Source organism: Xenopus laevis, chromosome 4L, assembly GCF_017654675.1.
Source record: "Xenopus laevis strain J_2021 chromosome 4L, Xenopus_laevis_v10.1, whole genome shotgun sequence".
Classification (NCBI taxonomy): Eukaryota; Metazoa; Chordata; class Amphibia; order Anura; family Pipidae; genus Xenopus; species Xenopus laevis.
This window is the reverse complement of record NC_054377.1, coordinates 48504215-48521018: the sequence shown is the minus strand read 5'-3', so window position 1 is coordinate 48521018 and position 16804 is coordinate 48504215. Positions and strand designations below refer to the sequence as shown.

Genomic DNA, 16804 nt, shown 5'->3' with positions numbered 1-16804 from the left:
AACATCTTCTAGAGAAAAAAAATACAGCAAGTCCAGTTTATTTGACTTATTACTAGCAAAACATCTAGAGGAAAAAAAATACAGCAAGTCCAGTTTATTTGAGTTATTACTATAGGTACAGTATACCATAACCTGAATGAAAGAGAATCTTCATGTTTACTATACCTGTGCTCTAGATTACTTCTAACTAAATATTATGCTGGGTTAATCACCAAACAAGGGGGAAAACCAAAAAAAAAAATTTTCAGTTTAATCTATGAAGTCAAACTGACCTGAAATAAATGATAGTTTGAGTTTCAAAACTAAACCCTCTTGCTGTTCAAATACCATCACTTGCTTTCCAAAAGCAAGGGTATTCTAACTAACACATCAAGTTTCTCTCAATTTGGAGAGCTATTTGCTGCCTGACTGCATTGCTGACACATAAAGAGAATGCATCCAACACTGAAGAATCATAGTCATTTATAATAAACCTTCAGCATTTTTTTTTTAAGAATGTATCTACTAGTTCACTATTGTTAAGAGAATCTGCCATCAAATATTAAACAATCTTTCTTTACACATTTCTCACACAGTTACATCTCATTACAGAACAATGTGTTGTTCATACTTTTTAACTCCTTAAATAATAGCTATAAATAATTCAAATTATCTGATTTTATATTGTGCATTGGACTTTCAAATCCTTTCAAGAATCACATACTGTATCTATTTAGTTACGTTTACATGGGATGAAAAAGCAAGCTCATTATTTTTTATTCAAGTGGATTTTTTTTAACAGAACCTGTAACTTATAAGTATTAATGTTTGTTAAGATCTTCTGTAGAGAATGCTAAAGTGCTAAAATGAAAGCAGCCCTCTCAACACTCTTATCACTCCCTTCTTAATAAGTAACAATACCTTGTAGTAAATTGTGTTCATAGACTTCACAGGACAAGGGCATTTGAATACATTCAGGAGCTTGTCAAATTTTTCTCCTGAAACTTGGCCAAAAAGCCCCAAATCATTTTACATTGCTCACTATAACAACTGGCAGAAACATAAAGCACCAGCACTTAACCAATTCTCCTTTAAAAATAAGCACTGCAGCTACTTAAAGGATGGGTTAAAATTTTTCTTGAAATGTACCACTGAGTGGATTCAAAAGTAACTAGAGCTGGCTAGGTAAGGGGGTATTGCAGCTAAAGATTTTCTTTGCATACACAAAATACATTGTTCTATTTTATCCCTCCTTTGACAAATATAGTGATTGCAACACTGGAGCGAGCTGGGAGCTGTCTCTTTGATGAGTAGAAATGACTCCGCAAAGTTCAATAACGTATCATCTAGCATTTCCTATTATATCGGTACAGCTAAGTAAAATTTAGCTTGCAGGAGTGGCTGGAATCACGGAAGTCCAATATTTGTTGTATTTGTTCCATTATTCATATTTAAAGCGTAAGGCTAAAGTAATAGATGAAATATTGGCTGGAAAGATTTCAGTATGCCTGCACCATATATTTTCCCACAAGGGTACTGAAAATTTAGAAAAGAAGGTTAGCAGCAAGTTTGTGCATAAAACAGAATGGGAAAAGGATTCATGCATAGATATGTATGGTTGTACACTTGAAATTAGTAAGTAGGAAATTACAAATACCCTGTATATAGAAAATAAAATACATTTAAGTACAAAAAAAAAAATGAATGAAACATATTTGCTAGGTATGGTCCCATTCTAACAAAATAACTAAAAAAAACTCTTACTTTTATATTTGACCATATACACTTTACAGCAGCATATGCAGACAACAACATACATATGGGAGAATCTAATACTATAAGTCTTAAACAGAAAGACTACTTTCTGCATGAGATTTTTTCTTTCATGTTTAATATGCCTTTTGTACAAACCCCCTACAATCACTTAAAATTTGTTTTGTAGTAGCTGTAGGTATGGAATCTGTTATCCGGAAACCAGTTTCAGAAAACGCCGAAATACAGAAAGCCGCCTCCCAAACTCAATTTATTCAAATATTCCAAATATAGTTACATAGTTAAATCGGGTTGAAAAAGGACTTTTTTCTCTTTTAATTGCCTTCTGTGGTGAAGTTCTCCTTGCTAAGTATACAGGTATGGAATATGTTATCCAGGCATTGTTTTTATTATTACAGAGAAAATGGAAATAATTTTTAAAAAATGTATGGGAGATGGCCATCCCATAATTAGGAGCTTTCTGAATAATATGTTTCTGGATAACGGATTGCATACCTGTAATTTTTATATAGCTCTTTTTCACACATGAAAATATTAATAACAATAATATGAACTGTAAGTAAACTACATGCAACTTTTCTCCTCCGGAAAAACATTCAAAAAGGTTGAGAACCAGAAAAGGATTTTTCCAAATATTAGTAAATCTAGGGCTGCCATTAAGTACCTTACTTTTCTCAAGACTACACTGCAGCATCTGGTGGCTTGTCTCATTGCTTTCAAACACTTTGTGCAATACTAACATTAAAGCAAAGAATCAAACAATGACAAAAACAGTTACCTTCAGGCTTCCTCACACTTAAAATGCTCCCTAATAACATTTTACTCAATTACTATGCTTTTTTCTAAACACATTTAGTACTGACTTTATGCAAGTTTTGGTTCATTTGGAAAGGTTAAATAGGCATTAAAGCTTCAATGATTCTTTGGCAGTGTTTAAACCTTAGGCAGTCTGAGTGATTCAGATGGCAATTGTCCTACAATATCAATATTAAATAAGGCATTTATTTTAAACAAAACATTATTCTGACAGCATGTTCATTGTTGCATTATTGGAAACCCAACCTTGAAGACTTTATAACCTGAGTGATATTGCTGTGAAAGTAATATGATGGAGGATACAATTTCATAGTTGAGGAGTTGTCTTGGATGTTCATTTACAATAAGTGCATAATTAATAACAGCTACAATGATAGAAACTCAGGGTTGCTTTGTAGGTTAAAATGATTGGTAGACATTAACAAACATAGAAACCTTGTGACCTTGACACATCTATGAAATGCTGTACTATATCCTGATACCTGCATTCCAACTATAAAGTATAGAGTCTAAATCAAACACTTAGGGGCACATTTACAAAGCTCGAGTGAAGGATTCGAATTAAAAAAACTTCGAATTTCGAAGTGTTTTTTGGGCTACTTCGACCATCGAATGGGCTACTTCGACCTTCGACTACTACTTCGACTTCGAATCGAACGATTCGAACTAAAAATCGTTCGACTATTCGACCATTCGATAGTCGAAGTACTGTCTCTTTAAGAAAAAAGACCCCCTACTTCGGCAGCTAAAAGCTACTGAAGTCAATGTTAGCCTATGGGGAAGGTCCCCATAGGCTTGCCTGAGATTTTTTGATCGAAGGATATTCCTTCGATCGTTGTATTAAAATCCTTCGAATCGTTCGATTCAAAGGATTTAATCGTTCGATCGAACGAATAATCCTTCGATCCATCGATCACAGGATTTGCGCTAAATCGTTCGACTTCGATATTCGAAGTCGAACGATTTTAGTTCCTAGTCGAATATCGAGGGTTAATTAACCCTCGATATTCGACCCATAGTAAATCTGCCCCTTACAGTATTTGGCAGATTACATTCTTTAAACACAGCTATAAATATTATATTGATTTATAAGTTTTTAATGCTTTTATGCAACTGCAACTGTAGTAACATACACATTATACAGGGAAATTCACCACAAATTCGCTCCTGCCAAATGTATTCACCCATAACTATACCTTTGTCAACTTTATATGCGAATGCTTGTAGGCAACATCTATTTCCTGTTCTAATTGTTACTTTAATTGCTGAAGAACAATACTATATGTACTATATGATAGCACATTAGTTTGTGATCCCCAGGAAAATAAAAACCACCTAAATAAACTTTTACAGGAAGGACCCATGCAATTGTTGTCCACCCAGTTAGAGAGTATATGGGCATCTAAACAGTACTATTATTAAATTAATTGTTTCTGCATTAGCGCCAATAGTATTTAATGCCAAAACAAATGAAATCCAGTATCAAAAATAGCTTCTCAATTAATGTCTGCTTCAAAGGTTGTTTCATAGTGAGTGATGGAATAGGTTACTTTCATTGCTTTCATTTGTATTCAGCACCACATGTCCATGTACAATGTCTTTTGAAGTGACAAACCTATAACCAAGATTTAGTTGATGTTTTCAGTGACCTGATTGTGATTCAAAAGCAACAAATACTTTTCTGCAGTCAAGTGCTTCCCAAATTAAGGGGATTCCATCGCCCACAGAGTCCATTTTTAACCAAATAATTAAATTTTTATAATCATTTACTTTTTTTAATAAAAATGCTTTGTATGTTATTGTAACTAAAACATCAAAGTAACATTAGTGGCAAAACACTACTTTTGGTTTTATTTCAGGTTTTCTAGTGAACATTAGATACTGTATGTCGAACCCAATTAAAATGCTTTCTGATCTCTTATATTATTTGGAAACTTATTTACATCTCATACTACCTGATTACTTTGATCTGGCCTTAGGTGGATTATACACAATTTGAAGTTAACAAGTTAAAATAAACTGTCATGGGCTGTGCCATGCCAGTATTAACCACTATAAACAAAGCACATTCACTTATCATGTCTAACAATCAACAGGTCTATAGTGAGTTGATAGTTGGTTTCAGATTAAGAAGTAGTAGCTAAATGGCAACTGTAGGCAAGAACAGAAAACTGTAGGTGGAATTATGTAGTGAAACAGACCAGGTGGAAAGAGGAGATGTATGAATGTACATGAGTTTTTTTTTTATAAAGAGTTATGTATTCAGCGCTTTACGTTTCTTAGAATACATACTGTAACAATGTGCAATCTATGTATTTATTACAGGTATAGGATCTTTTATCTGGAATGCTTGGGACCTGGTGTTTTTTCATTGAAATGTTTTCATTAATCTAGTTCAACATACAGTAGCTTACCTATACTAGAAAACATGAAATAAACCCAAAAGTAGAGTTTTGCCACTAATATTGCTTTATCATCATTGTGAATTACATTATGGACTAACACTACAATAAGAAAACGGGTGGCATCATGCTAAGTCAAATGAGTCATTATTTTGTCAAGTCTATTTTGTACATGAGGTGAAAAAAGTATCCTGACAAAGTAATAAATTGGGCTGCTGATAATTATGAATAAATCGGCACTGAGATATGATTAATGATTAAAGATCAACTAGAACTATCTTAAGAACAATAGCCAATATCTACCACAATTAATGTATATATCTGGGTATTACTAATGTTTGTAATATTTGTATAACTATTATTTGTATATTAGGGTACAAACGTATTTTACTGTATTAAATATATTTTATCGTTGTCAAATACTAGCAATACAATTCTCATGTAAAAATAAGTAATCAGGAATTGTGTGGTGTTCCCCAGATACACAATGATGTATGTCCTGTTTTTTAAATCAGCCTAATAAGCATAAGGAATACTGAGAATATGTGAAAGTAAATATCAGCTGGTTAAAACCGGGTCTTCGAAGACTTTTATCTATCAATACAAACCTAAATAAATGTCTCTGCTCCTAAAGATTTATTCAGACTCCCTAAAATGTTGGCTTGCTTTGTCCTTTAATTTCCTTTAATTTCTCAATTTCTCTTGATATAAAATGACTTTCTTTTAAAACATTTAAACGGGATAGGACACTCGATTCATTGAAATGTGTACAGCACAGTGTGTGTGTGAGCATTTTATTTGTTCTTTTAGGAAACCACAGTCAGATATCCAGAGTGCCTGTTGCTATCAAGGTTCTTGATGTCAATGACAATGCGCCTGAATTTGCAACAGACTATGAAGCTTTTCTTTGTGAAAATGGAAAACCTGGGCAGGTAAGTGGGCCTTTGCTTACTCTAGCATCATTAATCAATAAAGGAACACTGAAAAGTGTAGAACATCTCTGAGAGTCTACTGAAAAGCTTTACTATTATAGTACAATAAGAAAATCAAAGTTGAACAAATATAAGGCATTGTAAGTGGCCTTGAAAAAAATAACTTTGGCTATTTTTCACTCTATACTGCTATTTTCTCTGATGTATAAACATGATCATTCATGCAGCTTCTTTTATAGCATATTTCTATTGACACCTGAAGGAAAAAAAAAATATTTTTGTCTTACCTTACGGTTAGAAAGTATAGAAGCTGAATAAAGAGCAATGGGATATAAGACAGATGGCAATGAATATAGTTCTGAATGGTTGCCATGGAAAAGCCATTCACAGAAAGCAAATTATTCCATGCAGTAGTATGCAATTATGATACCTCATGCTCATTAGATCAGTCTATGCTTAAAGAAACAGTAACACCAAAAAAATGTAAGTTTTTTAAAGTAATGAAAATATCATGTAGTGTTGCTCTACACTAGTAAAACTGATCTGTTTGCTTCAGAAACACTACTATAGTTCATATAAACAAGCTGCTGTGTAGCAATGGCAGAAATTGAAAAACGGCACAGGTTAACTAATGGATAACATAACACCATTAGACAGACAGAGCTTATTTGCGATCTGCTGTGTAACCCGAGCCTTTTCTTCTTTGAATGGCTGCCCCCATTGCTACACAGCAGCTTATTTATATAAACAATAGTAGTGTTTCTTAAGCAAAGACATTAGTTTTACCAGTGCAGGGCAACACAACATTATATTTTCATTACATTAAAACACTTATTTTTTGACGTTACTGTTCCTTTAATGTCATATCTCTGAAGAAAATAAACATACAACTGCGGGTTCATTGAGCAATTTAGTGAAAGCCTGACTTATTACAACATTAATACAGGTATGGGATCTATTATGCAGCAACCCATTATTCAGTAAGCTACGAATTACGGGATATCCCATAGACTCCAGTTTAAGCAAATAATATGATTTTTTGAAAAAGTATTTCCCCTTTCTCTGTAATAAAAAAGATACCTTCTACAGGATTCCAATGAAGGTACAGCATAATTAATCTTAATTGGAGCCAAAATAATCCTATTCGGTTTAATTTTTATTATTTTTTTATGTTTTAGTAGACTTAAGACATGGAGATCCAAATTATAGAAAGACTCCTTATCCTGAAAACCCCAGGTCCCAATTACTGGTCCCATACCTGTAATAATAATTCTTTATTTATTTTATCGTGTTGACATATATCTTAGCACTTTACAGAGATCATAAACCAATCACTAAACCAGTGGGGCTTATAGTCCTTATCACATTCACACAGACTAGGCTCAATACCTGACTGTAGGTTTTTGGAATGTAAGGTGAAACCAGAGTACCCAGACACAATGAGAACATAGTGGGGGTCATTTATCAACACTGGGCAAATTTGCCCATGGGCAGTATAGCATGGCAACCGATCAAATTGCTGCTTTCATTGTTCTACTTGTAGCTGGCATTAAAAAGCTAATCACTGATTGGTTGCTCTAGATAACTGCCCAAGGGCAAATCTGCCCAGTGTTGATGAATGAACCCCCCAGACTCCTTGCCGATAGATTCTGGCTTGGACTCAAACTTAGGACCCAGGTGCTGTAAGGTGGCGGTGCTAACCACTGAGCTGTGCTGCAATGGTATCCCATAGCAACCATTTTTCCACCTGAAGTAGACCGTCCAATACATGTCAGTTGTTCATGGGTTTCTATTGTTTACTATGAAGGGCCAACTTTGTATATTTAAAGCTGCTCTACTGCTGAAAACTGCTCCTCAAGTAACTGTCCTTGCATTTTTATACAAATCACACAGATTATTGTGTATCAGCAAACATTTTTCTTTTGTGCACATGTCAGTTCTTTGTCAGTACAGCATAATATAAGGAAGTATGAAGTACTCATAAAATTAGCCTCTTAAGATGTTGTTTTGATAGCATACCTAGGTTTCTTCTATTATTAAAGGGAGACTCTTGACCATGCATTGGGACTGAAGGCAAATCTCTCAAGAGGGTTGGAAAAGCAGTACATTTAGTAATGCACACCCAAGATTCTAAAAGCTTTTACATTTTTTACCCAAGACTATGACATGTATTTTCATATCACAGAAATGTATTTTATAGCACCAGAGCTTTTTAATGCACACTGGATCAATTGACATTTTTTATGGAGCACTAAATCAATCTAGCATGTTTTTTGTTGATGTGACCTTTTCGTTTGTGTCATAGATTTCTTTAATGCTGAGAAAATGTATAGCCTCTTAATCTGAGGTGATACAATAAATAAAGAAAAAAATGCTTTTAGTTTATCAATGTCCCACACATGCTGTATTTTCCTTTATATATCTATGAAGGCTGAAAGTGACATTTAGGAGATCTGGCTCAATACATACCATTTATGTCATACATTTAGAGGGCATACAGTGGTCTGCATTGACATTCAGTTGAGAAGACTTATTCCATGTTAACCAGCATAAAATACAGTGGAGCGAGAGAGAAAAAAAATCAATGAATTCCTAAGTAAAGATGATGCTTTTAAAGGCCGTAGATTTTTTTTTCATGTCAGCTTTCAAAATACCTGCTGTACCTCATACTGTTTAAAGGACAGAAGAGATGCTGAAAGCTTACTTAACCTATATGATCACCCCCCCAAAACAATTGTTGAAGATAATGTTGTCGACAAGTGTCACTGTTCACTAAACGCATGTAGCTTTCTAAGTAGATTTTGATCCATAATTGACACCAACTGTGCAAATATTAATTTTAATGTTACGTGGAATCATTAAAGCAAGTTTGTTAGGGGTCACAATCACTCTGAACAAGTTCATTTTCTCAAAGTGGTCCCCTGAGTGATTTAACGTAATTTGTATTTTTAACCAGTTTTTAGAAAATTTTTTGGGCTTTTCTTCAATAAAAGACACTGCAACAACAACTAGACACTAACGTTCTAGCATATATTGAATACTTTATTAGGTAAGAGGTCATCAGTTGGATTACCATTTTCTTATACAGGTATGGGACCTGTTATTCAGAATGCTCAGGACCTGGGGCTTTCTGCATAATGGATTTTCCCGCAATTTGGATCTTCATACCTTAAGTCTGCTAAATAATCATGTAAACATTGAATAAACCTAATGGGCTGGTTCTGCTTGCAATAAAGACTAATTATATCTTAGGTTGGATCATGCACAAGGTATTGTTTTATTATTATAGATTAAAAGGAAATAATTTTTAACATCTGGATTATTTGGGTAAAATGGACTCTATGGGATACAGACATTGCATAATTCAGAGCTTTCTGGTTTTCAGATTAATGATCCCATGCCTGTACTTTGATAGGGTTAGATGGAGGAGCATTAGTTTAGCATTGGCTTGTAGTTCAACAACAGGCAGTGAAAAAGACACGTCTCTACTTTTCAGTGTCTAGGTGATGGATGTCCAATTAAAATGATACGGCAACTAATGCTGGGAGAGGATGCCAGTTGATATAATTTGAATGGCTGTTGGACTAAAAATTGCCCCTCAGTACCCGTTTATAATTAATAAAACACAATCAGTAATCCCAAAGTCTCCAGGGTTACATTTAGAAGCATCACATGATGCTTTTTACTTTGAAATAACGTGTTTTTAAAAAAGCAACGATTATACAATAATAGGATTACTATGGAGATAATCAAATAAAGGCCCTGCTACTAAACTATTAAATGAGGCAAAAGGGAGTGGCACCTTCTCTCAAAACCCAAGTAAAATTAAAATCAGGTACCTCTGACTTTTTTTTATTCTTGGAGCATTAAGAGTAAACCATTTTTCATACTTAAAATCTGAATGAATTTGAATTCATTCAAACTGCTTGCATCATCTTTAGTTTTAATGCATCAGATGTTTTGTTATACCTTATATGACAGGTTTTTGATGGATTCTCTTAAATAAGGTTTGGTACAGTTATGGGATACCTTATCCTAAAACCCTTTATCCAGAATGCTGCAAATATTTGGAAGGCCAACTCCTATAGAGTAAATTTGAAGCAAATAATTAATTTTTCTTTTTTTCTATGTATAAATAAACATTAGCTTGGACTTGATGGTAACTAAGCTTCATAAATCCATAATAGTGGCAAAACAATCCTAATGGAACTTATTGTTTTATAGTAGACTTAAGGCATGTTGATCTAAATTAGCCAAAAAAGTAAAAACCCAGGTCCTATAGATCCTATACTGGTACATTATGTAATTATTTATATATTTATATATATATATATATATATATATATATATATATATATATATATATATATATATATATATATATATATATATATATATATATATATATATATTATATTATATTTATATAGCCAATGGTGACCAAAAGAAAACATTTTATGCTCAGATCACCTCTGTTTTTTTCAATAGTATTTATATATATATATATATATATATATATAGTTAAATGTAAATTGTTGCCAGAACATTTTCTGTTATTAATGCTATATGTAACTCCACCGATGTTTTTTTGCAGATCATTCAGACAGTTAGTGCCATTGACAAAGATGATCCAAGAAATGGCCACTTTTTCATTTATAGTCTTTTACCAGACATGGCTAACAATCCAAACTTTACGATAAAGAATAATCAAGGTAATGATATTGATTGCATTACAAACTCCCTTGCATATTTATCTTCAGAGGCGTAACCATTTGGGTACTGGATGTATTAGGAATCGTGATGGGAAAATGTTTATTGATTTAAAGTAGTTAGAATTATGCATTGCTATATCACATAGTACTTCTTCACACAGTGGTTGTTTCAGCGAGCCGGTAAGGAAAATGGTACATGGGGCATTGTGATGGACATTGCCATCTTATAGAGAAGCATGGAAATCCTTCTATAAAAATAACTGCTTCCACCATTAAAGGAGTGTTTTACCTTTGAGTTAACTTTTAGTATGTTATAAAATGGCTAATTCTAAGCAACTTTTCAACTGCCCTTTTTTTTTTTAATAAGAATTTTTGAATTATTCACCTTCTTCTTCTGACTCTTTCAAGCTTTCAAATGGGGGCCACATACTCAATCTAAAAATAATTATTATTATTGCTACTTTTTATTTCTCATCTTTCCATTCAGGCCCTCTCCTATTCATATCCCAGCAGAATAAAAAGCTAAATAACTCAAAAACTGCAAATAATAAATAATAAAAACCATTTGCAAATTTTTTCCATAATATCACTCTCTACATCACACTAAAAGCTAATTTAAAGGTGAGCAAGTTGTTAGCTCTCAACAATCTTGAAGTCAATGTTTTCTATAGGTGATCTGTCTACTTTTAGATGTGTCTGACATTGGAATACATTTCCCATTCAAGTGCTAAGAAAGCAGTTGCTGCCAAACAAGTAAACTTTATTACAATTTATTTGTAAGAGAACCAAAACTGTAAACCAACAAATAAGCTGTAACCTTTACCATTCAATTTTTATCCCATTACGTAAGATAGGGAAGGTTATTTGTCACCACTGACAGCTTAATGTTTTGATGTCACATTTAAGCTTACTATGTATTCTTAGTAAGGTTTTGTTTTCTTTTAAGCTAATTTCAACACATACAGACATGAGCAATATAATACTTTCAGCCACCTTTCCATTAGAATTGACAGTTGTACTTTATTAATTTTTTGTATGCAATTGATACACATTAAGAAAAAAAAAAAAATTGTTGATTAGCAGCTAACTCAATCCAGGTTGTCTGTGTAAATTTCACGCACTGAAAGCATTCTAAACAATGTAATTTTAAAATATTTCAACAAAACCCGAATGCAGTGAAAGAAAATATACTATATATATTAATAAAACATGTGTGCCATGTATGCATTGGTGGCAGGGCTATAGGATTACTTGTGTATGCAGCTTGCTCAACCACAATGTCCTGAAAGCACAAAATAACCTTCATGGGTATCATGATTTCAAATCACCCAACAATAATGTAATTAACAAGACATCTGATCCATGTTTGCTTTCTGGAGGGCAACTGACCTACAGAAATACTGATCTGTACACTCTCTCATAGAGTATATTCAACATATAAAATGAAAATGAGAGTTTATGCTCGGGCTTAAAATGGAATAGTGCTAAAAGCCTGCAGTCAACATGGAAACATCAATCACAAATGGCAGTTAAAGTGGTCTGCAGAGATTGAAATAATCAAGAACACTGATCTAAATTGTAAAGGCTTAATTGAGTCTGGAACATATATAGAGGGGGGACTCTATCATGCTGGTTGCTTGCAAATATGTTTACTATATCAGTTGTTATATCTAATGAAATTTATGTTTAGTATCTGTATGTATTTATTAGTGATGAGTGAATTTTTTTTTGCCGCGAAAATGATGCCCATAAACTTCAATGATGAAAAAATTGTCTCGAGTCAAAAAATTGTTTGCTGCCTTGCAAAGTTTCTGCAAAGCAAAACAAGTCAGATTCACCCATCACTATTTATTATATGTATGTCCAGTATATAAAGGCAGACTCCATGAACCCTGTAGGCAAGCTCTGTGAGTCAACTCTATATCTGCATTTTTGTCAGAAAAACTGAAAATGTATTTTAAGTCCTGAGTACCAACAATAAACCCATATCTCCGTTACTGATAAGGGTTCACTCCTTAAAATATGTTAAAGATTCTGTGAACATATTATGGTAGTATGATTTTTATAACAAAGACTGTTAAAGGCAATAATGACCCTAACCTGGCAGACAAGGTTGGATAACTTCAATATAGTCTAAAGGTCACAAGAAAGTACTCAACTGTACAAGGTATTGTCTAAAGTTCCTTGTGTTCAATAGGAATAGGCAGATAATTATGTAGACAATTATCTAAAGTTCAAATTTTTCAAGACAAAAAGTCAAAGAGCGGCTTTCACCATAACATTCAGCTTTAAACAATTAACTTTAATAATGCACCATAATGCTAATTGCTTTAATAGCAACTTTAGCACAAAGCCAACTTTTTTTTCATATAATTAAGACATTTGAATTCAAATTATAATTATATATGATACATTTTATTTTGACACAATAACTTTCATGGAAGAAGTAGTAAAGTGTTTTACTGTATATTTTAAAAAACTTAGTGAGCTTTGATTGAAATAACTGCAGAATGTTTCTTTTTCATACCTTTTAGTTTATCTGCTATCAATTTATTGTGTCATCACTGTCTATTAGATAGTACTATAATATCCGTGATATAACAGAAACATACAAATGGACCTAACTTGATTAAAGGTTTCTCTGGTGTCTACGGGGGACTTGTATTTAATACACAAGTATTCAATAAAACACAAAACAAAATGTCCTGATGATTTTATTCAGATATTTTGCACACCTGGGGGCCGGTTCACAAAGGGTCGAATATCGAGGGTTAATTAACCCTCGATATTCGACTGGGAATTAAAATCCTTTGACTTCGAATATCGAAGTCGAAGGATTTTAGCGCAAATAGTGCGATCGAACGATCGAAGGATTATTCCTTCGATCGAACGATAAAATCCTTTGGATCGAACGATTCAAAGGATTTAAATCCAACGATCAAAGGAATATCCTTCGATCAAAAAAACTTAGGGAAGCCTATGGGGACCTTCCCCATAGGCTAAAATTGAGTTTGGTAGCTTTTAGATGGCGAACTAGGGGGTCGAAGTTTTTTCTTAAAGAGACAGTACTTCGACTAGTCGAACGATTTTAGTTCGAATCCTTCGATTCAAAGTCGTAGTCGAAGTTCGTAGTAGCCCATTCGATGGTCGAAGTAGCCCAAAAAACATTTCGAAATTTGAAGTTTTTTTTACTTCGAATCCTTCACTCGAAGTTAGTGAATTGGCCCCCTGGTGTCCACAAAGCATAATTAAAGCTAGGTTGATATGCCCCCTATCACAAATCATGTTTATTTTAGCCCAGACATCAAAGGCTTTAACCAGGGACCAGAACACCATAGATTATTTTTTCTTTGCATATTACATTTTAATGTTGGTAACGAAACCACTTAGCATTTTACCTAACCTGATTCATACATTCAACAGATTTGCAGAACTGTTAGGCCTTAAAATCAATTACATTAAAACCCAAGCCCTGTACATCAACTTTCCACCACCAATGGTTGAGCTTCTTACAAGACATCTATAAGACAAATAACAGCACCCACCATGTAAAGTAGTCAAGGGTACATTGGAAACATGGTCAAAATATGAAATCTCATGGTTCAGTTGCATCCATATAGCAAGAATGACCATTCTACCAAGGATTTTACCACCTTTGGTCTGTCCCCATTCCCATGCACAGACATAGAAAACTTACAGTGGCAGGTTATGAAATTTCTATGGAATGCCATGCCCCCAAGGATCTCTATGGCAACAATACTGGCTTACAAACTACAGGGATGCCTGGGAGTTCCAGACTTTCAAGCAGCCCAGATATCATCTGCCCCACTGCTGTAAGCCAACCCACCTCCAAAATGTGTGACCATGGAGGAAGTAGTGGCAACTCCTTGTGGATACCAGACCTAATAACTTAACGTCTATGTTGGAACAAGGACCTGAACATTTGTGATTAAGTATAAAACAAATCTTTTATCCCCCCACTATCCAGCAGCTCCCATCTTAGGCATCACAGAATTCACTCTCCAGGACTAGACAGGTGCTCCTTTCAGTAGTAAGAGGCAATGGGGCTCACAATCTCAACACATATGTATATATAAGAAACTCCACTTTCCACTATTCCAGTTTGTGCAGCTACAGCATTTTTTGAAATTGAAGGTACCCACTCTCCTCATACTTAAAGATTATATGTAATACTTACCCTTGCTCAGGGGGCATACTATCAGAGCTGTACCAAATAATGATAGAAGCCCACTTCTTTTACCTTATATTAAAGCATGGGAAGGCAACCTAGACCAAAATTTGGAAGAGCAAGATTGGCTTAGAATCTGGGACTCGCCACCAACAGTTCAATCAATACCCCCTGCTTGTGGTGGGATACACGGTTTTGTTGCCATAATACTTAATTCCAACCAGGCTTCAAAAAAATAAATAACCACTACAATCTCCTATGTTTTAGAGGATCTGAAAGCAAGGGCATGGATCACCACATATGGTGGCAGTATCCCAGAGTGCAACAATTCTGGTCCAGGGTCTATGCAATTATATTTTCAGTAGCAGAGATTAAGCTATGTAAGTCACCGGGGCCAGTTTCTACTTGGAAACAGAATCCCAAATATAAACAAGTATATGAGGATTCTTAAAACCCATATATTTACTGCCACTAAGTTAACCATTGCTGGTCATGGAAATCCTCACTCCTACCTATACAGCAACTAAAATTAGAATCAGCTGGATTTTAGTAAACAAGAAACAGACAAACATTCTTGATGTTAAGAAAACACAATTTCATAAGCCGTGCTCTCCTCTCTAAGAGCCCTGCTTTCTCTAATTAGCAAATCAGGGTGGGACTCTGGAGGATTTGCTGCGTTAGAGGGAAAAATAAAACCTAGCTGAGGGAAATATATACAACCTCAGTACAAATTATGTAGCAAGCTGGGAGGCCTTCCATCTACAGTATGTATATGAATAAAATCTTTGCAACAAACTGAGAACGAGTGCAACAAACTGAGAACGAGTGGGAAGCTACAGAAGGCACCATTTTGATTTTTTTGTTGGTTTGTGACTGTGAATTAGTGATGGGTGAATTTATTCGGCAGGTGCAAATTCATGGCAAATTTGCCCGTTTCGTCGCCGGCAAATACATTTGCAAATGTTGATGCCAGAGAGGGTTTCAACACTGGTGTCAAAGTTTTTTCAACGCCGGCAACTGTTCTGATGCCGGCACCCATTTTGACGCCAGCAAATTGTCGTCTGCGTCAAATTCGCTGTTACACAAATTTTCTTGATTATTGATCCTTACTTTTGAAATGTGAACTTGCCTTACAACCTGGTATTTGCATATTAATACCAATGTTTCATGATATACATATTAATTAAACAACAAACTGAGACCCAAACCTCCTCTACATATTCCAGGCCTTAGAGGGATTTATAAAAAGGCAAAAAAACAGCTTTTATACCTCAAGTTAATGGCCTTTTTATGCAAGACTCTACTTTATTTACTTTAGTAGCCACTAATACTGCCTAGGTTACACAGTTGTTACCAACAAATTCTTCACAATGTAGGTTACCCCCAGCACACTACGATTTAGTGTACAACTAGCATTTCTGTTATGTCTACTTTAGTACATAACAATCAATGCCAACCTGAATGGCAGTAATAAACATAAAGGGAACAAGGACAGATTCCTGTCGTACTTCACTAACACTGGTCTAACTATAAAATGTTCCATTTACTAGCACTCTATTCAAGTACAAATATATGTTCCAGGCTAATATTCCTTAATTAAATTAGTGACCTTCTGTGTGGTACTGCATCAAATGCTTTACTAAAATCTAAATAGATCACATCCACTGCCAACCCAGAGTCTAGGGTTCTGCTTATCTATCTCCTTATAGAAGGATATTGTCTTCATCTGGAAAGATCTACAGTATTGCAAAGAAAACTAACCTGCTAAAAACTTGTAGTATTGTGATTTGGAATGTATTCCAGAATCTTAAGCCTTATTACCTCTCCAAATGCTTTTCTATTACCAATATCATACTTGAAGTTTTCATACGGAGGATCCCTTTTTAAATAATAGCACCAGACTAGTAATTTAGCAATCTCATGGCACCATGCCAGCCATCAAAGAACGTGTAATATTTATTGATGCTAAAAACTTAAGGCTTGAGCACTTGGTTCCAAAAA

General features: G+C 34.3%; 1 protein-coding gene and 1 long non-coding RNA gene across 2 annotated transcripts in view; one reads left to right on the top strand and one right to left on the bottom strand.

The window, feature by feature from the left end:
- The window catches only part of LOC108714047, a 172330-nt gene that overhangs the window by 65439 nt on the left and 90087 nt on the right, over window positions 1–16804 (bottom strand). The gene's annotated exons all lie outside the window — the stretch shown is intronic.
- Window positions 1–16804, top strand: part of cdh8.L (cadherin 8 L homeolog) — a 222992-nt gene that overhangs the window by 184670 nt on the left and 21518 nt on the right. The window contains exons 9-10 of the mRNA XM_018257891.2: window positions 5781–5902; window positions 10497–10614. Of these exons, the coding sequence (XP_018113380.1) occupies window positions 5781–5902; window positions 10497–10614 (240 nt within the window). The remainder of the gene's footprint in view (window positions 1–5780; window positions 5903–10496; window positions 10615–16804) is intronic.